At 44.1% G+C, this 25888-nt stretch overlaps 1 protein-coding gene across 1 annotated transcript in view; it reads left to right on the top strand.

Annotated features, from left to right (window-relative positions):
* The first annotated feature begins 12519 nt into the window (after positions 1-12519).
* The window catches only part of Pon1 (paraoxonase 1), a 29317-nt gene continuing 15948 nt past the window's right edge, over positions 12520-25888 (top strand). Inside the window, exons 1-3 of the mRNA XM_059256503.1 lie at positions 12520-12761; positions 23682-23752; positions 25554-25609. Coding sequence (XP_059112486.1) covers positions 12751-12761; positions 23682-23752; positions 25554-25609 — 138 coding nt within the window. The 5' untranslated portion in view covers positions 12520-12750. The remainder of the gene's footprint in view (positions 12762-23681; positions 23753-25553; positions 25610-25888) is intronic.

The following is a 25888-nucleotide window of genomic DNA, read 5'->3' as shown; positions in this document are numbered from 1 at the left end:
ACACAAAGCACACAAAATAGTAAAATAAACGCTACCTCAGCTGCAATCACGTATTGATCCTCACACACTGGCAGTGAGAGACTTCAACCCCCCACTGTCACCAGTATACAAATCATCCAGACAAAAACTAAACAGAAAACTTCTGATGTTAATTGACATTATAAACCAAGTGTACTTAACTGATATCTATGGAACATTTCATCTAAACACAAGAGAATATGCACCTTCTAAATCACCTTATGGAACTTTCTCCAAAATTGACCATATATTGGGATACAAAGCAAGTCTCAACAGACACAAGAAAACTGAAATAATCCCCTGTGTCCTATCTGACCACCATGGATTAAAGCTGGATATCAACAACAGAAACAACAGAAAGCTTACAGACTCATAGACACTGAAAAACTCACTACTGAATAAAAAAATGCACCATGACAGAAACTAAGAAAGAAACTAAAGACTTCCTAGAATTGAATGAAAATGAATATACAATAACAAACTTATGAGACACTATGAAAGCAGTGCTAAGAGGGAAAATTATAGCATTAAATGCCTACATTAAAAAAATTGGAAAGATTTCATACTAGCAACTTAACAACACACCTGAGAGCTCTAGAACAAAAAGACGAAATCATACTGAGAAGGAGTAAGTAGCAAGAAACAATCAAATCAATAAATCAGGGCTGAAATCAATAAAATTGAAACAACAAAAACAATACGAAGAATCAATGGAACAAAGAGTTGATTCTTTGAGAAAATCACTCGGATCAAAAACTCTTATCCAACTAACTAAAAGGTAAAGAGAAAATATACAAGTCAACAAAGCTAGAGATGAAAAGGAGGATTTAGCAACAGGTACAGAGAACATCCAGAGAATCATAAAAACATAGTTTAAAAACCTGAACTCCAACAAACTGGAAAATCTAAGGAAAATTTTCTCAATACATATCACTTATCAAAGTTAAATCAAGATCAGATAAACAATTTAAACAGCCCTATAACCCCTTAGAAAAGCCCAAGGTTTAGCACAGAATTCTACCAAACTTTCAAGAATTAATGTCAATACTCCTCAAATTACTCCATGAAATAGAAACAGAAGGAACATTTCCCAATTCATTTTACTAGGCCACAGTTACCATGATACCCAGATCACATAAAGACACACCAAAGAAAGAAAATTGCAGACCACTTTCCCATATGAAAATGATGCAAAAATACTCAATAAAATACTTGCAAGCCAAATCCAAGAATACATCAAAAAGACCATCTACTGTGAACAACTAGGCTTTATCTCAGAGATGAAGGAATGGCTCAATATATTTAAACCAATAAATGTAATTCACCATATAAACAAACTGAAAGGCAGAAATCACACGATCATCTCACTGGATTTAAAAAAATAAAAGCCTTTGACAAAATTCAACACCTCTTCATTGTAAAAGCCCTGGAGAGATTAAGGATACAAGAGACATACCTAAACATAATAAAGGCAGTTTACAGCAAACCCATAGCCAACATAAATAAAGGGAGAGAAACTCAAAGTAATTCCACTGAAATCAGGAACAGAACAAGGTTGTCCATTCTCTCCTTACCCACTCAAGTACTTGAAGTCTTATCTAGACCAATAAGACAACTGAAGGAGATCAAGCAGGGGGGACATCTTTGCAGGTGATATGCTAATGTACATAAAAGACCCTAAACATTCAACTGGGAATTTTTTCTACAGCTGATAAATACTTCCAGTAAAATAGCTTGATGCAAATTAATTCACAAAAAATTCAGTAGCCTTCCTATATAAAAATGATAAATGAACTAAGAAAGAAATCAGGGAAACATCTTTCACAATGTCCTCAAATAATATAAAATATCTTGGGGGTAACTCTGACCAAGCAAGTGAAAGACTTGTATGATAAAAACTTCAAGGCTTTGAAGAAAAAAATTGAAGAAGACATCAGAAGATGGAAAGATCTCCCATACTCATGGATCGGTAGGATTAATACAGTAAAAATGGTCATCCTATCAAAAGCAATAGGCAGATTCAATGCAATCCCCATCAAAATTCCAATACAATTCTCCACACATCTTGAAAGAGCTATAAATACGGGAAACAAAAAATCCAGGATAGTTAAAACTATCCTGAATAATAAAAGACCTGCCGGAGGTATCACCATCCCCTATTTCAAATTGTAATATACATATATAAACATCATGGGATTGACACAAAAACATAGTAATCAATGGAATAAATTGAAGACCAGTCATAATTCTACACACCTATGAACATCTGATTTTTGATAAAGAAGCCAGAAATACACACTAGAAAAAGACAACATCTTCAACAAACGGGGCAGGTCAAACTGGATATCAGCATGCAGAAGAATGAAAATAGATCCATATTTATCACCATTCACAAAACTCAAGTCCAAGTGGATCAAAGACTTCAACATAAAACCAGATTCACTGAACCTAATAGAAGAGAAAGTGAAGAATAGCCTTGAACTCATTGGCACAGGAAAAGACTTTCTGAACAGAATACCAATAGTACAGGCACTAAGATCAACAATTAATAAATGGGACCTTATGAAACTGAAAAGCTTCTGTCAGGCAAAGCACATTGTCATCCAGGCAAAGTGGCAGCCTACAGAATGGGAAAAGAATTTTACCAACTCCTCATCCAATAGAGGATTAATATCCAAAATATATAAAGAACACAACAAAACTAGATATCTAAAATGTAAATAACCCAATTAAAAGTGAGGTATAGGTCTAAACAGAGAATTCTCAATAGAGTAATCACAAAAGACTGAAAAATACTTAATTGTTCAGCATTCTTAGCCACCAGGGAAATGCAAATAAAAATTGCTTTGAGATTTTATCTTACACCAGTCAGAATGGCTAAGATCAATAATACAAGTGATGGATCATTCTGGCTAGTATGTGGAACAAGGGGAATACTTCTCCATTGCTAGTGGGAGTGCAAACTTGTACAGTCACTATGGAAATAAGTATGGCAGTTCCTTGGGAATATGGAAATCAATCTACCTCAAGACTCAGCTTTACCCTTCTTGGGCGTATACCCAAAGGATGCTTCATCCTACTACAGAGACACTTATTCAACCATGTTAATTGCTGCTCTATTCAGAATAGCCAGAACTTGAAAACAACCTAGATACCTGTCAATAGAAGAATGGATAAAGAAAATGTGGTATATTTATACAATAAAATATTACTCAGCCATAAAAAGGATGAAATCATGAAAATTGTAGGTAAATGGATAGAACTAGAAAATAAATCTTCCTGAATGAGTTATCCCAGACCCAGCAAGAGAAACATGGTATGTATTTGCTTACATGTGGATATTAGCTGTTAAGTTGATTATGACCAAGCTACAATCCACAGAACCACAGGGACATATTATATGGCTATTTTAGGGCAATCTGTCTTTTTTCAAATTGACCAGTCATCAAACAGATTCCCTCTCTCTCTCTCTCTCTCTCTCTCTCTCTCTATCCTGCACAGTTAACTATAAATCATCAGACCAAGGGAGGCAGACAGCTCTTGTTAGGAAAGGGAAATAGAACAGATATTTGTGGATGGAAAGGGGGTCTGAAAAAGGAGGATCAAGTCGGGATGGCACAAAGGGACAGAAGGAGAAACAGCTAAAATTCTAGGCCATTTGAGGGCTAATATGGAAACCTAAATCAGTAGAAGTTTCCTAATATATACAGATATAAAGTTGATCTAAATGAAATCCCCAGATAATGAGCTCTGGGGAGACAGAGCCCAAACTGGCCATCACTTGTCACCTACACAACTTACTGATTATGGAGAAGCCTGGCTTGTATCTGCAGAGAACCTTCAACCCTATGTGCCAGCATCTTTGGTACAGGAAGGTACTCTGTACTCTTCTAGGGGAGAAAAGTACAACACCAAGCCGGCCACAAACCCTGGATCTACAATGGTGTCCTGCCTGCAAGCTATGCTAGTAAAGTGGTGGCACAAAGCTTGCGGGAATCGCCAACCAATACCTGATGTGACTTAAGGCCCACTCCATAAGATGGAACCCATCCTCAACACTGCTTGGGTGAACAAGAACCCGAGACTAGACAGTGCAGGGACCAAGGATAAAACCAAATACCACTGACATAAAAATTAAAACAAAGTAGCAATAAAATGATTCCTAATAACTTTCTACTATACTCATAAACCAGTGCCTTACTCAGCCATTATCTGAATGACTTGCAGCACTTGGGACAAATACAAAGACCCTCAGCCAGACACGATGCTGAGAGTGAGAGACTGTGGAACACTCAGCCCTCAATGGGAGGTCTCCATCAAATCCCTCCAACCAGGTGGAAGAGGAGGCAGAGAGAGTGTAAGAGCCAGAGGAGGTGGAGGACACCAAGAAAACAAGGTCCTCTAAGTCATTATGATCAAAGCTCACACGAACTCACAGAAACTGAGGCAGCATGCTCAGAATCTGCACTGGTCCACACCATGTCTTTTGCGTTCATATTTTGATTTCCAGTTTAGTGTTTTTATGAGATTCCCGAGTGTGAATGAGTGGGTCTCTGATTCGTGTGCCTTCTCTTGGGCTCTTTTCCTTCTGTTTCTTTGGTCCAATGCCAATATGTTAGTTTTGGTATTATCTTGCTTTATTTTATGTTTATCCCTTAGAAGCCTGTTTTTTATTCTAATGAGAGAAAGAAAGGGAGTGGATCTGGATGAGAGGAGAGGTGGGGAGGAAATGGAAGGAGTAGAGGGAGGAGAAACCATAATCAGGCAATATTATGTGAGAAAAATTCTATTTTCAATAAAAGGAAGAAATTTAAAATGGGCAAAACAAAAGTGAAGCAAACCTGTTGGTTTTAATGCGGCGCTGTTATTCATTAAGCAGTGTTATTACCATGCAAGAAAGGCCACAGGCACGGCAAAAACCACTATCAGAGTTTTATTAGGAGGAGGGAAGACAGGACAGGGTGTGTGGTCAGGCCTGCTGAAAAGACATGTGCTCCATGGAGAGAGGGGAATGGGGAGGAGAAGAAGGGAGGAGTCTGTGATCTGCTTCTTATGGATTCCCCTGCACGTGCACATATGGGCCTATAGAGCTGCCCCATGCGTGTGCATAGATTGTGTGATCATGCTGTGAGCAAATTACGCGATCACGCAGCGCACTGATTACACAGCACACTGATTACGTAGAACATAAGGCCCCTTGCTTGGCAACTGAACTGTGCATGTGTGGTCGTGGAGCTGGGGGAGTGGCCAGGAATTCCAACCCCCCTCCCCCAAACACACACACACCAAAAACAAAAACAAAAATCAGAAAAGAACAGGTGCAAACAGAAGCCAAGAGTTCCAGAACGTGTTCATGGATTGAAAGTCATTGACAGTCTCCTGGGTATCTCTAATTAGCTAGGAGTTTTCACTTTTCTTCTGATCAAGATTCCCAGTTTATGACCTTGTCACAGTGGGTGTGGTGGGTGTGGAATGTGGATGTTATGCATATGCATGGTGCTCAAAACAGAACTAGCTGCACCCAGCTGAATCTCAGAGACAGGTAAATACTGGAAACAACAGCAAGACTTCTTGCTGTGCAGCCTATAGAGCTGAGCAAATAAGATGGAAAAGAGATTAATATCTTGCATAATTTATGGCTGATTCATACTATATGCTTTAGCTTTAAGTATTGATAGTAAATCTGTTGGTTATCACCAATGTTGGTTATGCCAGCGGTGCTGCCCCTCGTGGCTGGTCACCGCCCGCGGCGGCCATGCCGGCGGAGGAGCGTGCTAATTAAAAGAATCATAGCCATGGTTACCTTTTTAGAACTTTATGGGGGGGGGGGGGGAGAGACAGAGAAAGACAGAGAGAGAGAGAAAGAGAGAGAGACAGACAGAGAGAGACATGGGGGGAGAGGGAGAGAGGGGGACTGACGGGGGGGGGGGGGGAAGGAGCGGAAAGGAGAGGGAACAGAAAGAGAGAGAGAGAGAGAGCCCACAAAGGGCTCAACCGCTTTTTTAGGCTGGGAAGCCGGCGAAGGCTGATGACGTAATTAAAGGACGTAAATAAGGACCAAATCCTAACATCCTAGACTTTCCCTTATTATAAAAAAAAGCAGGTAGATGGGACTAGGGGCGTTGTTCCTCTCAAAAACTGCTTCCAGCTGACTTTTGGACGTTGCTTGGCTCTGGGGGGAATGGAGAAGGGGAGTCTTCCGAGGTCGACAGGCATTGTAGGATGCTGTCTGTCATCCGTTTGCTCTGGAGACATGTATCCCTCTTGGCTGTGGCTGGGAACTTTCTGTTTGACAAGATGCTGGTGACACAGAAAAAACTTAGAGAGATAAAAAGAATCATTATTATTTTATGTTGGCATTTATCTGAGGTAGATCTGGCCTGTCCCTATGGATTTTGAAACATGTTAAGCTTTATCAGAGACAGATTATTTTAAAGCACCTGTTTCCTTTACTGGTTCAGCATCTAGGAGACAGGTGATCAATTGTTAAAAGCATCTCATAGTAATAGATGTTTACATTAAAGTCTTTGTAGCGCCCAGACGCTTTTGGGTCCGGGGGTGTAAATACCTTTTAGCTGTTACAATCTTATTTGATGATCTCTGGACTCTGGTTCTGTGGTGGTCCTGTACCATTAGCTGAACAGTGAGTTAGAACAGGGAACTGGGAAGAGAAAAGCTTGTGGTACATGAGAAATTTTTTTTTTTCCCTTTGGAATTAGGCACAAGGCAAAGATCAGGGCCCTGTCTGTATGCACATGAGAAACACAGGCAGTGGATCTGGAGTGAAGCAATGAGCTCTTATTTTAGGTGGAAATCTTTTTTCATTAAGTAACTTTGAAAGTGTAATTAAATCTGGTGAGGTGGTAAGGCTGTCCTCTGTACCCGACAATAAAGGAGAGGTGGCATCCCCAAACTCCCAGGACTGAGTCAGTGGCTCTGGTGTCCAGAAGGAAAGAAATGGATCGCTTCCCTGCCGCGTTCTGGGTTCCCTGCCATGTCTGTAGCCAAGCCTAGGTCTGCTGGAGGTCTTAGCTTGATGTACCCATGCATCTTGGTGCCTGGGGGCAGTCAGCTGACTCTTTGTCTTTCTAGGTGGCACTTTTAACAAGGCTGTCAATGGCCTGGCAGGGCATTCGCTAGCCCGTGGCCTTTTCCTCACTTAAAACAGGAACCCAACAGCTTTTGGGAGTCAGCGAGTGCCAGCACTTGGCAATTTTGTTTTCGGACTTTATCTTTTCCCTGGCACACCTTAAATGCCACAGATGACTCTTTTGCCTGTGGGGTTAGGAGCCTTGCTCTCCAGATGTTTAAGTTTTAGTCGGGGAGGTCTGGGGAACAAGAGACGGATTTTACTCTATGTCCTGAATTTTTTTTTTTTTTCCTGCTGATCGATGGCTTAAGGACAGCTTTTGGAAGATCTGCCAGGAGGCAGACTATAAACCGATACTTTCCGGAAGACTTGTCTGAGGCTATAAGCTGAATATTTTTGGCTGAGCCATCCTGACTACTGTAAACTTATTTGTATGAATTTTAGCCGCTTCCAGACCTGTCTGTGCTTCTCAAGGCAGTTTGAGAATGAGTGGGTGGAGTTAAGGTGAGTTAGGGCAAGTCGTAGAAGCCGCCTAAGCCCGCCCACTTGAGCCCGCCCACCACCGGCGGAAGTCAGACAGAAAAGGTTACACGTGGAGACGCAAAAGTGGGGAAGGAGAAGGGTTTAAAACTTTAGCAGAAAGCTTGGAGATAAAGTAACTCTTATTTGCCCGTTTTTGGCAGAAGTTCCCGCGACTCTGTTATGTGGCCAGGTTTACGCTGTTATGAGGCCAGGTTTACCAGTGCCCGCCCCTATCCGCCAATGTATCCGCCCTTTTGTCCCATGGCTGTAGCCGAGAGAAAAAATAAAAAATTAAAATAACAAACCGGGATCAGACTACAATCTTGGGCGTCCCCAAAGAGTGGAGAGAGATCCATGAATCAGCTCAAGTTCGCCATCCTCTTCGTCAAGGGATGCGAAGGGCTGCCGTTGCACCAACTTGATCCACCCGGTAGACCAAGACATCATTTACTTTCTCGTCAGAAACAAAAATGTGCCGTTGTTGGTGCAACTCGAGGACGACTCCCAGGGTGTCCGTCGCAAAGAATATAGCTCGGACTACGCCGCGAGAACTGCGGACTTACTGTGGTGAAGAATCATGGCGGTAGCGGTGTGGGGGTCCAGCAGAGGCGGCGAGGGACATGCGCGGTCTCTCGGTCTCGCGGTCTCGCTGGATGGGGGAAGAGGCGGCAAGCAGCAGCAGTCAGCAGGTCCTCGGTGTTCGGTGGTGTATCCGAGTCACTGAACGGCACCAATGTTGGTTATCACCAATGTTGGTTATGCCAGCGGTGCTGCCCCTCGTGGCTGGTCACCGCCCGCGGCGGCCATGCCGGCGGAGGAGCGTGCTAATTAAAAGAATCATAGCCATGGTTACCTTTTTAGAACTTTATTGGGGGGGGAGAGACAGAGAAAGACAGAGAGAGAGAGAGAGAGAGAGAGAGAGAGAGAGAGAGAGAGAGAGAAAGAGAGACAGACAGACAGAGAGAGACATGGGGGGAGAGGGAGAGAGGGGGACTGACGGGGGGGGGGGGAAGGAGCGGAAAGGAGAGGGAACAGAGAGAGAGAGAGAGAGAGAGCCCACAAAGGGCTCAACCGCTTTTTTAGGCTGGGAAGCCGGCGAAGGCTGATGACGTAATTAAAGGACGTAAATAAGGACCAAATCCTAACAAAATCCATTTTGAACAGAGCCTGCATTTATTCTTTTGTAAACTTATTTTCAATTGACAAACAAAAATTGCTTACTTATATCCATCATGTACTAGGTGATGCATTGTGGTATGTACACACTGCTGAAACATATGCCTCAAGTTTAATGCTTAACCTTTGGTTGTGGTGACAATAATCAACATCTATTCTTTTCCCAATTTTCAGTAAAACAGTATCATGCTATAGTCACCAATTTGTACTATAGATCTCTTAATTATTTTTTCCTCATGACTGAAATCATATATTCCTTGACATATATCTCTCCAACCAATCTCCACCCAGCCTTTGGTAATTACCATTTCTACTGTCTACTCCTATAAATTCAGTGTTTTTAGATACTACATTTAAGTGAGATCATGCATTATTTCTCTTTCTCACCTGAGATATTACATTTAACGTAATGTCTTTTAGATCATCTGTATTTTGCAGATGACAGGATTTTTTCTTTTTAAATGTTGTATAATATTTCACTGTGTTTATGTATTATGTTTTCCTCAATGGGCCTTTGTTAATTCATGTTTCCTGGCTCTTAATCATTGGCCTCTGAAAGGTGATAGAGGTGTTTTGTATAATCTACAGTTCTTTAAAACTCTAAGAATTTCATTCTGGATTAATGGTTCCCTACTTGTTCCAGCAAAAATTGAGCATAATTCTCCCTCTGAAAACAAGCGAGAATGTGAAGCAGCTTTGCTATTCCCTGTATGCTGTATTTCCCATGGATCTATTGAAATCTCCACTCTCCCATCATGTCCCTGTCTTTAGGAGTTTCAGCTCCTTCCAAGAACAGCTGACATACCTCTTCTGATTCTGGAAGCACCTTCTGCGCTGGAAATCTTGTTACTATGGGAACTTCGGAGAAGAAAAGGAACAGGTTGGGAATAGAGATAGGGACTGAATTGACCTCCTCACTTTTCCAGGCCCCATGATTAATCTCCAAGAGGACTGAGAATAGTGAAGGCCAGACCTCAGTCGGATGGGCCACATTTCAAGATATCATCTGTTTTGAGATGAAGTGCACTTCTCCCATGTGAGAGATGGGAGACTGGGAGAGCACTCTCTACCTTGGGAAGCTACCTCTCCTCCTTTTCTTCCAGGTGAATCCACCTGTGAGAGCTGTGGGAGGTCAGGGGGATGGGAGGACCCAGAGGAAGATCAGTGTGGAGGTCACAGCAAGACAAGGAAGAAGGATCTCTGTCACTGGATCTCAGCCCACACACAGCGTTCTGCAGACTGCTTTAGACCAACCTTGCTCTTGGCTTTGGAAGAGATAAGCAGGGTGGGCAAGGAAAGGGAGAGAAGATGGGTTGAAAGGACACAAACAGGAGAAGCCAGCAAGAACCTGAGAGAGTTCCTTGTGCTAGCAGGACCCCTTGGCTTCTTTGCTGGCCACAGGACAGCTGGGCTAAGGGACAGCAAGTGGCATGTCTGGTCTGCCCCTGTTCACCAGCTCCTCAATCCATTAATCCTAGTCCTTTGACATTCCTTCATGCTTCACAAATGTTTGAGTCACTGTGGGGTGCCAGAAGCTGCTGTAGGAGATGAGAGAGAGTCGCTTGCGAGTCAGTTGGGGGTGATGCCCCTCCCCCCACAGTTCACAGGTTGGTGAGAAAAGTCCGGCTGTAGGCCGGTGAGCAAATGAATACGCAGGAGGATTGCAGGAGCAGAGGTGTGGTCAGAGGCCAGAGCCACAGGCACGGCACAGCCTCTGTCGTCACAACTGAACGAAGTGCTATTTGGAAGTAACACCATAGAGAACCTGTTGTCTCAGGCAATAGCCTCCCAGCTGCCGGTTGTTGTGAAATGAAGACAGGAGTCCTCAGAAGTGGTAGAAGGGTCAAAATTGTGGGAGATTGTTTGTGGAGCTTGAGGAAGTGGCTGTTTACCTATTTGCCAACCAGCATACGAAGTTTATTATCCCCACTACTAACTCTACATTGGAAACAGAGCCTGGCGTTAGAGCCTGGTTGGTGGATGGGGTGGGGTGGGTGAGTGGGGGGGCGTTGAAGGGAAGAGGGGGCGCAGCTACTGTGGCTAGGGAAACTAGGAAAGGTCCGCCAGAGAAAGTAGCATGCAAGCTAATCCCTGAATGGCAAGAAGGCAATGCAAGGGACAGTCAGTCCGTGAGCAAGTGAGGGCCAGGGCAGAGTGTTCCAGTCAACACCCAGCAAAGCTAAGGAAGAAGAACAGCAGCTTGACACACATGTGGAATGGAAGTGTGAAGCGAGGTAGCTGGCACACAGTGCAGAGGGACTGGGAAGAAATTAGAGGGCTAAGCACAGGCCATGTCTTGTGGGGCTTTGTGGGACGTGACAGGAACGTGAAACCAGAAGCTGTGGGAGGGGCAGAAGATCTGAGGCAAGGAACTGGTATAATCTGATTTACGTTTTTGAAATATTTCTTGTGCTATAGTGAGGAGAATCAGTTGGGGGATTAGGGAGAGAACAGTGAATGGGTTGTTCCAGCCTGGAGACGGTGACTGGAACACAGGGGCAGCCGTGAACACGCAGAGGTGGGCTGATCGGAGAGGAGAGTTATTCAGGAGTTGTGGTGGTTTTCAAGATACCTGTGTACAACTTCTGTATGCCTCCCCTCAGGAGGTGGGGCTTCATTATTTCTGCCCCTGAATGTGGACTGGAGCTTCAGATGTCACTTTGAACCTTAAGCTTTTAAAAGATGGGGCTTCTGATGGGGGTTCAGGGTGGCTTGCTATTTCACTCCGAAAAACAGCTCACTTTAAGAGAGAATAGCTGTCTTGTTCTGCCATAGTTCTGGAGACAAGCCTATGAGGCAAGGGACGAACATCTGCAAGGAACCATGTGAGTTACCCTGAAGGCTGACTTCACTTCTGTGCCACTACCTCAGCTGAACTTTCTGAAGATTCCTCAACCATGGCTGCCAGGTCTGCCACCTGCTTGAGTGATGTGGCGAAAACTGCCTGTGCCTGGATTACTTATCTGCAGATATTAAGAGATAACAAAGATACATCATTGTTTAGGCTGGGTGAGCTGATGAGTTCCCTGGGGTAACTTAAAGGAACATGGACGGCCCAAGGGCAGACATTGTAGTGAAAAGCTCAGTCCAGCACAGGTGATTACACATGACGGCTGCTATGTAGCTGGATCGTGACCCAGTTTGGAGGCAGCTCCACAGAAGAGCATCCTCATTTCCAGCAACTGCTTAGTGCTTGTATAATCTTAGGGGGGAAAGCCTAGCCAGCCCTGTAATTTTTAAAATGTTAATATAATATTTATCTTAACTCTTTGAAAACTTCCTATTGCATACAATGAATTTTGATCATATTCACCCCCTCCCCGCAATTCCTCCCAGATCCATCCTTTATCACTTCCAACTTCACATCTTCTCTTTCCTTTTCTTTCTAATCCAAGTCCGGTTTAGGTGACATATACTCATGGGTGTGGGGCCACCAGCTGGAGCAAAGTCCACCTACCAGGGCCACAGTCTTAAGGAAAATTGAGTCTCCTTTCTCAAGCAGCCATCAATTGTCAGTAACTCCTTAGCTGGGGGTGTGACCTCATAAACACCTCCTCCACGCTGGAATTTTTGCCTGGCTTCACCTTGCACACATCTCGTCTTGGGCTGGCAGCCACAGTTTCTACGAGTTTATATGTGCTGTGGTCCTGGGATGTTCAGAAGACACTGCTTCACATCAGCACTTCCTGACTTTGGACTCTTAAAATCTTTGGGTTCTCTCTTCTGAGATGACGCCTGACCCTTGTAGGGAAGCTATTGATATACATGTCTGTCGATATACATTGTCCACTAGAATCTGGTGGTAAGATCCTATTGGTCATGGGCTATCTGTGGCTAAGTACTCCCTAGACACTTATTCTCTGCACTTTGACCAGCTGAGAATTTCCGTTTGAACCAAGGTTGACTGCACAAAGGAATTTCTCCAATGAGGTCTGGGAGCTGCAATGCTATACAGGTACAGAGATAAGCATTTGGATAGCAGTTTGATACTCTCTCCATTTAGCAAAAGTATGGTAGTGGGTTCCCTCCTGGGGCTGGTGAGCTCTGCAGTCATGGGCTCTTGGCTGGGACAGGCACGTATTTCTTCCTGTGGAGCAGTCCTTCAACGCAATCAGAAAACATCTGGTTACTCCGATAGCACTTACGCTATGATTGCACCCGTCTATGTATCTTGTCCGGCCAGCTGCTATAGTAACTCACAGTGTTCACAACTGGCGTAGAGTGCTGGGACTCCTCCCCCTGCTCCAGCCTGCACAGCACCTCCTGCTACTGTGAGAGCTAGCTAGCAAGGACACTTCCTTGTCAGAAGCAATTTGATTTCTCTATGTCCTGTGACCAAACTATGTGGCCTCTTCAACACTAGGGTCTTATCAAGTTCTGGTGGGCAACCCAGAGCACGGGCAGTTGCCTGTGTTTGGGGAAATCTTTGAAAAACTCCCGGCTAACATTATTTTTACCTATTAGGTTAAGCATAAACTAATTTTTAAAATACAACAACAGATACCTAATAGAGACTTGTTTGGAACAGGCCAATTTTGGGGTTTGTGTGGAAATTTATATGTGTGCAAGTACCATATGCGTGCAGGTGCATATGCACATGTGTGGGCATGCATGTTAAGTTCAGAGGGCAATGAAAGCATTGCTCCTCAGGTGCCTCTTTTATTTGAGGCAGCATATCCCACTGGCCTTGAACTCAAAAAGTTGAAATCCACCTGGCTCTACCCACACAGGGCTGGGACTATAGGAACATACCACTACACCCTGATTTTTTGAACATGGATTTGGGAAGACCGGACTTTTGCCTTAATATTTGTTATCAGCTGAAATGATGGGTTCATTTGATGTAAGAAGGTCTGCAGAAAACGAGATAGAGGATAGGAATGTCTAGGGTCACCACTGAAGCATGAAGAACTTGGAGAGACGTGGCAAGCAGAGGTAGATCAAAAGGTCTGTTTTGGGGGAATCAATGAGATGGCTCAGCTGGGGAGGGTACCTGTCACCGCGTTTAATGACCCAGGGCGCATATGGAGGAAGGAGAGAATCAACTCTTACAATTTGTTCTCTGACCTCCCCGGGCCTACATGTACATACACACACACACACGCACGCACGCACGCACGCACGCACGCACGCACGCACGCACAGACATTCAAAATAAATATATGAAAATAAAGCTTTAAAAATGATTCATTTTGTATTTATTTTGGAGGGATTGCTAAATGTCCTTCCTGGAATGTCAGCCAGGCAGCCTGCTGAGCCATGCCTAAATTCCTTAATTGTTCATCAGCCTAAGATGGTTATAGAGCTGGATAGCTTTCCCATTACATATGCACTACACTCTCACAATAATAAGTTATTATTAATTAATTAAAACAAAAAAGCATGCAGTGGATAAACACACTAGATTTCTGCCTTCTGTCCTCTGTATGTGCAGCAGAACTCATCCTCTAGCACACATGTACACACTCACACACACTCACACACATACAAAGAAAACGGTTAGGGAAATGTCTCCAGTCTTCCATTCTCTCATTAACCCATTCTAACATGGCAGGAGTTCCTTGTCTCAGCCGCAGAATTAAATTAAACCATCCACAGCATTGCATCATCAAACTCAGTGGCTCCTTCTCTCTTTCAATAGTGCCCAGCGCACTATCATACTGGACGCAGGTTATTGTTTCCGTTAAAACACTTTCCCCTCTTGGAGACGATGATGGCCCTCTTCTCTCAGGCAGATGGTTCTGCTCCATGTGTCGTCTCCCACAATGCCTTAGCCTCATGCAGCTGGTAGCTAGTCCTTCCTAGAAGGTCCAAGAATGCTTCGTTTGCATCTTCTTCCACAGTGGATATGGCAAGAAGGCACGTAGTAGCTGGCCATCCTCCCTTTCCAGTGGACCCTCCTGCAGGGTGGTTCAGTGTGTTACACAGAAGCTCAAGTCTGACAGCGGGTGTTCCCAGGGGAGCAGAAAAGCAGGGCAGTGGTTAGGTTACAAAGTCAAAGGCTTTCCTTGAGAATTATGGGTGATAACTAAAGCACATTGGCCTCCGATGGGAATATTCTAGAAAGGGGAAAGAGATGAATGTTGCAGAAGAGAGAAAGTGCAACGGGACCAAATGACTTGAGAAGAAAAGGGATGCAGAGCAGAGGGAGGAACCAGCCTCAAGTCAAGCAAAGAGTCCCGACGGTGGAGAGAAGAGCACTGAGCAGATGAGTGTGGAGCCTCCTCCACTGTACCTTCCTTTCCCTTGCTAATTTCATCTTAACTGGCCCCTCTTTCCCTGCACTCCCCTCTTTCCAAGCTCTGTTTTTCTCCATGGCCCATGTGCGTATCTTCAGTGTACATGTCACTATCCACGGCAACATAAATGCTGTCTTGATCTTCTTTCTCCCTCCTTCCCTCCCTCCCTCCCTCCCTCCCTTCCTTCCTTCCTTCCTTTCTTTCTTTTGGTTTTTAGAGACAGGGTTTCTCTGTGCGGCCCTGGCTGTCTTAGAACTTGCTCTGTAGACCAGGCTGGCTTTGAACTCACAGAGATCTGCCTGCCTCTGCCTCCTGTGTGCTGGGATTAAAGGTGTGTGCCACCACCGCCCGGCTTTGATGTTTCTTTAAATTATATTCTGTCTCTCCCTCTCTCTTCCTCTCTTCCTCTCTCTCTGTCTCTCTCTGTCTCTGTCTCTGTATCTCTCTGTCTCTGTCTCTGTCTCTGTCTCTGTCTCTCTCTCTCTCTCTCTCTCTCTCTCTCGTGTGTGTGTGTGTGTGTGTGTGTGTGTGTATCTACAGAGGTCAGAGGACAAGCTGTATCATTCAAGTCTACTTCCACCACACTAGTCCCAGTTATGGAATTCAGGTGGCCAGCCTTGGCAGTGTACGTGCCCTTACATTCTGAGCCATCTCATTGGCTCATCCCCGCAGTGATGATTTCTTTGACTGCCCTCATTGGATGTAAGCCCCATAGAGACTTGTCATTCCTCTTAGCATCTAGAACAGTGTCTGGTACATAGCTGATACTCAGTGTAATGCCAGCCAAGTAAGGGAGCTGCTGAATGGTGGAGTATTATATCTCAGAGAGCTGTACATGCGGAAGTGGCACCAGGAGAAGGTGATACTCTGAAATGATGGCATTGCATCGCAAGAGTTCCATGGTTCCATGGGCCACTTGGTGAGAACAGCCTGGGTCTTAGGGGCTCCGGCCGCAACCCTCTCTTCTGTGTTGGTAATTGGCAGCTATCATGATGAAGTTCTGAGCCCTGCTGAGCCACAGGATTAGGACTTTTTTTTTTTTTTTTTTTTTTTTTGGCACAAAGTGAGTGAACGGCTCACCTTTCTGGCTCATTTTTTTTTCCCATGGCTCTCTGTTTCCTCCAACTTACTTAATCCCCTCCCGATCAGTTTAGGCACCTGTTCTGCTTTTCTCTCCTTAAAGTTGGGGGATGGGCTGGGGTGGACAAGAGGAATGAAGCACCTGGCCAGGACAGTGCAGCAGGAGGACTCTGGCTGACCTAGAGCTGTGGCACCAGGGTCGGCCTCAGGCAAGCTCAGGTTGGCCAATCCAGAGCTGTCCAAGCCTCTGGGCTGCAGGCCTCAGGATTGATCAGAGTCCCTGCACTTGTCCACTCTCAGTCTGTCCGTCTGACTCAGGCCATGGCCAAGCTGATAGGGCTCACCTTTGTGGGGCTGCTGCTGGCTCTCTACAAGAATCACCAGTCTTCCTATCAGTAAGTTTGGTGGGGTGAGGGGGTGAGTGGATGAGTGGGGTGAGTGAGTGGGGTGAGTGGATGAGTGGGGTGAGTGGGGTGAGTGGATGAGTGGGCTGAGTGGGGTGAGGGGGTGAGTGGATGAGTGGGGTGAGTGGGGTGAGTGGGTGAGTGGGGTGAGGGGGTGAGTGGATGAGTGGGGTGTGAGTGGGGTGAGTGAGTGGGGTGAGTGGATGAGTGGGGTGTGAGTGGGGTGAGTGAGTGGGGTGAGTGAGTGGGGTGAGTGGATGAGTGGTGTGAGTGGGGTGAGAGCTGTGGTCTCCACCTCCGCCAGCTCCAGAAGCACCTCCACACCCTAAAGTAGCTCCAGGTTCTTAACAGGAAAATCTACAGATGTAGCAAACCTTCCTGACTTAGAGAATCTCAATTTGAGGCTCCACTGAGGGAGACAGACAGAAAGCTGGCTTGTGGACTGGCCCACATAGAAGGAACTATTCCCTGGTGTGGTCCACACACTCCAATGGGTGCTGGGCTGGAGCATCATGCTTGTGAATACTGGCCTGGTTTTGCTTTGAACAAGGTATCTTGGGCAAATCATTTTTCATCTCTAACATTGAATGCTCCAATAAACTGGACATAGTGGCATATGCTTATATAGAAAATTGCCAACAAGGAGCCCAGGACTCAGTAGCTATTCAGTGGTATTTGTTCCTACTTCCCTTGAAAGCATTTAATAACCCACCAGGGTGTTAATGGGCTGGAGGCTGAGAATGTGTGTGAAGTTTCAGGATAATTTTTCATAAGGGTTCAAAGTCTAGACACCATCCTACTCCAAAAGGCTTAGTCAATACTATTGTGTTATTTACTCTGAAGTAAAAAATTAATCAACATGGACTGTTGGGATTAAACAGTTATATAATCTTATGGACTAATTAGAATTCTTACCCACAGAGTTGGGTTTTGTAAATTATTATTTCTTAAATCACAAAATATTAGAAAAGTATTTGGGCTTGAAAAACTTGCATGTATAGTATATGTTTGTGTGTGTATGGCTGTACCTGCCCATGTGTGCACCTGGGGAGGTCAGAGATTGGTGTTAGAAATCTTCTTCCATCACTCTCGACCTCATTTTTTTTTGGGGGGGGGTTTCAAGACAGGGTTTCTCTGTGTAGCTTTGCATCTTTCCTGGATCTCGCTCTGTAGACCAGGCTGGCCTCAAACTCACAAAGAGCTACCTGGCTCTGCCTCCTGGGTGATGGGATTAAAGGTGTGCACCACCACCACCCAGCTTCGACCTCATTTTTTTGAGGCAGGGTCTCTCACTGAAACTAGAGCTCCCTGACTGCCGAGATTGTCTAGTTAAGGAGCCCCAGAGGTCTATCTGTCTGCTTTGCAATGTGGAATTACAGGTGTATACTGCTGCATCCTGCTTTTTACATGGGTGCCAAGGGTGAGAACATGGGTCCTCATACTTCTGTAGCAAGCATCTGAACCACAGAGCCATCTCTATAACTTGATTTGGGCTTTTAACTGTTGTAAAAATCAGTTAAATTACAGACTGGGAATTGTGTGCAGTCTCCTGGAAGATCTCTGACAGGAGAAAGAAGGGACACAACACCCACTGACCAGAAGCTCTAAAGCCTCAACACACACGAGGATCCATGGGTGTCGGAGGTACCCAAGACCTCCCTGGATAAGCAGAGTCTCAGGCCCCAATTTCCATGATGGAATCTGATCTGTAGTACTTAGCAAAAGCCCCCACCGCAGGAGATTTGTTTGCTCTGTAAAGGACACACAAACCTTGCTTTCTGGAACCAGAGCCTGAGGGATGGATAATGACCTACTCCTATTTTGGAGACAATGCACCTGACCTTAGGAAGATCATGAATCTGCCGGCCAGGGAAGAGAAAAGATGTGACTGTGTCATATCAACACATGATGGCAAGCCCTGACCTCAGAGTAGATACAGGCTTCTTCAGATATGGACTGTATGTGGGTAGGGGTGTGGTGTGCACATGAGAAGGTGGAGGAAGGTCACAGCAATCTGCTCAGGACCAGCCTGTGCCTTGCAGGATTTCCTGAACATCTGATATGGGAGAGGCAGAGAGGAAGAAACTAGGGTTCTGCTTCACCTCTGTAGTCAGTTCGGGCATGTGGCTTTTCATGGTATTTATCATAGAAATCTAGAGAATGCCTAGGACAACACAGAACATTCCTTGAAGATGTGAGACACTGAGAACCAAAAAGCCTCCTGCCTAGATTTGCCACCACAACATGTAGGATCTCTGTGACCAAGCTAGCGTTAATTCTTCGACATATCTCTGCTACCTCACACTCACGCTAGGTAGTATGTCCTCTAGGCAATGATGGGAGTGGATTCCCAGCAACATGGATAAGCTCTCATTTCTGCAACTTTCGATTTATTTTATCATGTGAATGCCAAGAAAAGTTACAAGCCTGTTTCTGTACCTGAAACTCATGGGACAATAACACACATCGCACTAGGGTATACAAAACCAGGCACGTAATGAGCTCCCTGTAATCATTCGTTTTCACACTTGTCGTAAGTGACCTCAGAAATCCACGGCACGAGTCTAGTGAATGATACTTGGTGTGTTAGTCAGACCCTTTGTGACTGTAAGAAAAACCTGAGAGAAACAAGTTAAACAAAAAAGACTTAATTTGGCTCTGGGTTTTGGGAGTTGAAGCCTATGGGGTTTGGTTCACAGCAGTGAGCCTGCTGTAAGGAAGATCAGGATGAGGAGGTATATCTTAGTTAGGGTCTCTCTTGCCGTGAGGAGACATAATGACCACGGCAACTCTTACAAAGGAAAACACTTCATTGAGGTGGCGGCTTACAATTTCAGAGGTTCAGTCCATTATCATCATGGCGGGGAGCATGGTGGCATGCAGGCAGTCATGGTGCTGGCCACATCTTGATTAGAAGGCAATAGAAAAGTGACCGTGACACTGAGTGGTATCTTGAGCATAAGACACCTCACAGCCAGCTCCCACAGTGACACAACTTCCTCTAACAAGGCCACACCATACTCCAACAGAGCTACACCTCCTTATAGTGCCACTCCCTATGAGCCGATGGTAGCTAATTCCATTCAAACTACCATAGGATGGTAATAACAGGGGACAGAGAGCTACTTATCACATGATGCCCTTAAGCAGAGAGAAACAACCAAAATAAAATGCTTGAGGACAAGATAGATTTTCAAATCCACAGGCCCAGTGGCCCACTTGCTCCAACCTTGCCCACCTTCCATAGTGTCCATGATCTCCAAAGAATCCATTCAATTATAGATCCATGAATGCATTGCTCTTATCAATTAGATCAACACCATCATGACCCAATCACTTCCTAAAGGCCCCATCTCTGAGCATTGCACTGAAACCATACCTTCAACAAATGAGCATGTTGGAGAGAGTTTATATAATATTTGAATATTACCTTAAGTTTTGACACTATGGCTAAGGCTGAATTGTCTTCCAGACCTGCTGGCCCCATCAGTATATCTTTACCATCTTCTCTGTCTGATGCACTAGACTAAGAGTGCTACAGAACAGTTCAGCAGACATCAGCTGAATTCCCTCCTCTACAAGTTCTATGTTCACATTGGAAGCCACATTGGAAGTAATGTCATGTAGCATTATTCACCAATTTAATAATTTAGAGGGAGCAACAAGACCAAAAACTAATTATTAAAAAGCAGCATGATAAGGGGCTTGGTAGACATTTATGTCATGGTCCATGAAAACGAATGAAGGAGCTACTGATCCCATCACCAAAGACCACAGGAGGCTATGGAAGGCAGAAACAAGCTATAGATGATGAGGAGAAGGACAGTCAAAGTGAAGTAAAAAATGTAGGCTAATGAAAAGGGTACAAAGGACAAGTAGGAAACAGAGTGTTTTGAATCTTGAGACTTGATATCCTGTCTGTGTTGTACCTTTTAAATTAAGGGGTCACATCTGAATGGCCTGGTGTTCGATGTTTTCACATATAGAAGAAGGAAAAGGTGAGAGAGGGAGAGGGAGAGGGAGAGGGAGAGGGAGAGGGAGAGGGAGAGGGAGAGGGAGAGGGAGAGGGAGAGGGAGAGAGAGAGAGAGAGAGAGAGAGAGAGAGAATCAGAGACAGAGTGAGAGAGGATGCGGTAGTGATTGAACCCAGGATCTTGACTATGCCAAGCAAGTCCTCTATCTGAGCTATACCCCCAACTTGGAAAACATGAATCTTTATTTTGAAAAGTGCTTGAAGGATTAAATAAGGAAGTATGTGTAAGTGACCTTAGCATGGGGTTTGGCACGCAGTAGCCTTCATAAAGAAATCCAGACAAATGAGGAATGCTTGATAGTACACGGAAGTACCTGGGCCCCAGAATGCTACCATAGCTTAAGAGTCTAGTGTTCTTTGGCAGGGAGTCAGTGTCTATTTGTACAGAACAGCTCACAGCAAAGTTTATGTGATTTCTGGATGGACTTCAGAGGCTTCAGAATCAGGGACACAACTCTGACATTGAACTTTATTTATGAGATCCAGAACACTTGTCCTTGACAAGCTATTTCCTAATAGTGTAAGAGCGGCCACAAAGCTGACAGCTAGACACAGGCTTGCGGGTGGATGAGTGTTCGGATGCACCTTTGTCTCCGCAGTGGTGCCGTCTGTAAACCGTGCCCAGTGAGAGGGCTGAAGGCAGATTGGCCTGCGTGTTTGTCTTCCAACTTTGGCTTAGCCTCTTCTTAACTGCTTAATCTTAGCCATCCGTAATTAGGGAAAAGAATACCAGAGAGGGGTGTTTGAGAGTTAAAAGGGGACACATGCAGGACCGGAAGTGAGCCGTCAATGACATCCTGTTGGAATCTGGCTTGGTTGGACTATAAGTTGGCACCCAGAGTAAGTGGGTGCAGACCTCCTCTCTCCTTGCCTGCTTTGGGCTCCGACTCGCTGTGACGAGTCTGATGAGAAGGAACGGCCGAGTCAATTGGCTTCTCTCTGTCCGGTGTAAACCCGTTGTACTCGATGGACCTCGGGAGCCAGGTACCACCTTACTCTTCTTGTGTGCTTCGACTCTAAAAATCACTGGCTCCTTCCACAAGGTTTAACCCATTCAGTGATTTCACGTGCTTGAAGTTCTTCTTTGTGACTCCCTTTGCCTTGTGCTCTGACCTTTGTTCTTAATATCTTGAACCTGTCCTTTGTCCTTTATTGAGGCACTCCACAAACATTCACTGTCTGTTTTCCCCAAAAGTGTTTTTCCTAGTGGCAGGTCACAATATCAGCATAGGAAATCATGACCAACATTTTAAATTGAGTGGAGCTGAAAAAACAAAACAAAACAAACAAGAAACCCCTTAAGAACTAAGAACATACCACATGGGGCCGGAGATACAGCTCAGAGGTAAAGTGTTGCCTCTCATGTGCAAAGCCCCGACTTCAAGCCCTACCAGAGGAGAAGAAAAGCATGTGTTCTAAGGATTAGGAGGATTATGTTGTGAAACTTGTTTCAAGTGTGTGTGTGTGTGTGTGTGTGTGCATGTGTGTGTTGTTGTTGTTGTTGCTATTGTTTTTAGGTTGTGCACAGACACTGTCTGCATCATCTAAAATGCTTTTCCTAATACGGCTCTCAGTCTGAAAAGCTGGTAAGCCATCGATGTATCATTTTTTTTTTCATTTCATTATCATAAGCTTTTATGATGACAATGTCAAATTGTAGTCCAGTGGCATTTTTTCAATTTTCCATTTCTGACATGCTTCTTAGATTCCCAAGTCATAGGACAGATTGCAACTTTTCCTGAGCTGATTCCTGTCACTGAGGGAGCATGGCCTGCCAGCATGCCCTGCATTTCTCATCTGTTTGATTATGTCTGCTTCTCTCTCATCCATCCCTGTGGGTTTCCGTTCTGGTCTTGCACTGGGACAAATTCAGGTGCTATCACAGAGGAGAATACTCACCTGCACTTATACCTCATTTGTCCAGACTGTCCTAGACTATGGAATTGACAGCCACTAACACGAGGGTAGAAATATCTCAGTTCTTTTTTCTGAAGAAAGGACACACCCTCAGTTCTTACTGTCCTTTGCATTTGTAGTCACAGTGAGGACATTTTATATAGTGACAGTGTTTATTCACTCCTGGCTCATCTTCTGTGAGACTAAATTGCCAACAAGGTAAGAAGAGAAGCTCCCAGCTCATTGCCAGTCAACTAAAATCGCCAGGGACTCTGGGCTAATTGTCACTACTTAGCAAGGCTGTCCTAGGTTATTTGTTCTAGAAGCTGCATAACTTGTCAGGCTTTCCTGGCTTCTTCCAAATGCCACCGCAATGGCTTTGCTCTGTTCAGGAGCCTGCTGGTACTTCATTCTCACATTTGTTCATTTTTCCTTCGTCCTTCACTCAAATATTCCCCATGATGCTTATGTCCTCAGATTCAATAAATTGTTTCTTTTCCTCTGTTTACATATATGTATAAATATGTAAATATGTCTGTTTACATATAGGTGCTTGCCCACATGTGTGATGCCTTTTTGCGTGCTGTCCTTGAAAATGACTTTCTGAAGTTGTATAAATAGTCTTAAAACACACCTGCATTTTCATATCTAAAAAGCAAATACCTCATCTGGGCCGTAGAGCCAGACAGAAGAGAAAATACATATTCTTGAGTTATATGGAAGGTATCCCCATATTTTAATGTAAGCATTTGGAATTGCTTGTATTTACTGTATGGTTTTCAAATATTTAACTGATTTGGAACTATGAAGTATCATACGTATTTAGAGTCTAGATGTTTAGAGAAATAGCAAGCTCTTCCTATGAGAAGCTCTCAGACATCAGTGGCGTTAACTGGAGCTTTGCTGTAATTCAATCTAACTTTCCACAGCAGAATTCAAGTACAACTGATGGAATAGTTCCCGCCAAAGTGCACAGAGTCTGGAGAACACCACGTGCCTCTTTATGCATCTGTCCTTCTCTGCACACAACTGTCCTCACTCAACTCTGTGTTGTACCTCGGGGTCCCCACTGGTCTTGAAGAATCACAGCTGCCCAGGAATACTAACTCAGGGGGGATACCCAAGGCAAAACACAGTTAAGGAGAACTTTGTGGACTTACTTTTATGCCTCATCTCTACCTTCTGAATCTTTTATGTATATTTTATTCTTTTCTCCCTTCTAGAAGAAGATTAAATGCTCTCCGTGAAGTAACTCCTGTAGACCTTCCTAACTGCAATTTAGTTAAAGGAGTCGGTATGTATATAGACGAGGAAGTGCCAGATTTCAAATGCAAGGATATTATCTCACTATATATTTTACTAATGCTCCAGTTCAGTTTTGTCCAAAATTGCAACATTGAATCAGGAGTGTAATACAGAGTCAGGAGTTGCTTACAAATGCCATGCACTTTGACTTTTGACCTCACACATGTATTATTACCAAGATGCTTCCATTTTTATTGGGTTTTGTTTGGTCAACAGAACAAAAACTATGTCCAGAACTATAGTTTCATGGCAACAAAACCCAAGGAGCTGGCAGAAGGGAGAGGAAGGAAAAATATTAAAGCCTAAAATAAAGAATGATTTTTTAATGAACGCTCTCACAGGCAATTACCACAAGGCTTTTTCATGTGCCCCCTCTTTGATTGTTGGCGAGGAGACTCTTTTCCAGAACTTCTCATCAGATTTCCCCTTAGATCTCATTAGGCAGAGCTGGGGGACAGGCTGATGTTTAGCTGCAAAGGAAGCCGGGAAGATAATTACTGGTGTCCATCCTGGGAGGCAAGACCTGTCAGCAAAGATAAAAAGGTGGCGGAATAGTAACCCCTGGTAACCAACTCAGAGCATTCCAGAGCTCAAGTGTGCATCTTTTTTCAGCCAACCAGCTAGCTTTGTTAGTGGAGGTCAACTCATTTGAGATCCATGCTTTTGCTGTATTTCGGTAGTGGTTGTTGGCTTCTGCTTTTAGGATTATTTGCCTGAGATGATGGTAGTGCAGAAAGTGAGTCAAGAAGACTCATTTAGGTAAGATTCTTAAACATGAGCAGATCTCTTACAGCACAACACTTTTTCTCGGAAAGTGTAATATCGCTGTCAAATATCCCTGAGTATCTGAAAAATACACACACCCATTGTGTCTGACTACAAACACAAATACTTCATTTGTCTCTGTATTAATTGAAAATTTTAAAATTTAAATGTATTTAAGGGGTAACTCGCTTGAAAATATATTTTATTGGTATTTATACTTAGCAAGTACATGCTACCAACTATCAGCAAAATGTCCCCTCCTAAAAACAAAAATTTTCAATTTGCTTGTATTTCTAACATAGTTTTCAGATGTTTAATTGATTTGGAACTATGATGTACTTGGAGTTTATGAGTTCAGGAGTTTAGGCTAATACCAACTCTTTCCAAATAATCAAATGTTTTATATTTTGTGAGTTTCCATGGACTCACAAATATATATGAGAGATCTTGATTCTGAGATAAAGAGCCATCAATTTGAAGCAAGTATATGAAGTGCAAATTGTCATTGTGCTTGTTGATGATATTAATATTCTTTAAAATTCCATATAGTCAAGCCAGGCACAGTGGCACATATCTATCATCCCATCACCTGTGAGGGTCATCCTCAATTTACAAAGTGACTTCAAGGCTAGCCTGGGTTACATGAAACTCTGCAAATAAATATAAAATTCATTTTTTTGTTGTGGTTTTGATTTTTCCAGACAGAGTTTCTCTGTGTATCAGCCCTGGCTGTCCTAGAACTCTCTTTGTAGACCAGACTGACCTCGAACTCACAGAGATCCTCCTGCCTCTGTCTCCCAACTGCTGGGATTAAGGGCATGTGTCACCACCACCTGGCTAAAATTCATTCTTTAATGTTCTTATGATCACATTCATCAATTTGAATGAAAGGAAAGCTTCATTCTGAACCTGGCAAACAGGAGCTCATATACAGACCCATTTTCAAGTGAGAAGAGATAAGCAGAAGGATTGTCAGCTTCCTGCAAAACCTTGAAACAATCTGCCCTTCTGCTTCCTTCCTGCAGAAACAGGTGCTGAAGACTTAGAGATCCTCCCTAATGGACTGGCTTTCCTAAGTACTGTGAGTGTTTGCTCTTTTACTGTGTTCTAGAACATTTTCTGGGACTGGCAATTTAAGTTTTCCTTAGGCCTTCTGTAGAGCAGGGTCCACTTTCAAATGAGATGGGTGATCATCTTACTCTCTCATGGGGCGGAGAGCTGTGTTGTACTCACCTAGGACTTGGCTGAAAGTGATGTGAGGTGTGTAGGGGATAACCGTAAAGGAGACTTTGGCTTCCAGAGTGGGCCTGTCATACAAGTCAGTCAGTTACAAGGTGGCCCTGTGGTCACCTGTGGCCCA

This window comes from Peromyscus eremicus, chromosome 3 (assembly GCF_949786415.1).
Source record: "Peromyscus eremicus chromosome 3, PerEre_H2_v1, whole genome shotgun sequence".
In the NCBI taxonomy this organism is placed as follows: domain Eukaryota; kingdom Metazoa; phylum Chordata; class Mammalia; order Rodentia; family Cricetidae; genus Peromyscus; species Peromyscus eremicus.
The sequence above is the reverse complement of the archived record's forward strand: the minus strand, read 5'-3'. Positions and strand labels throughout refer to the sequence as shown.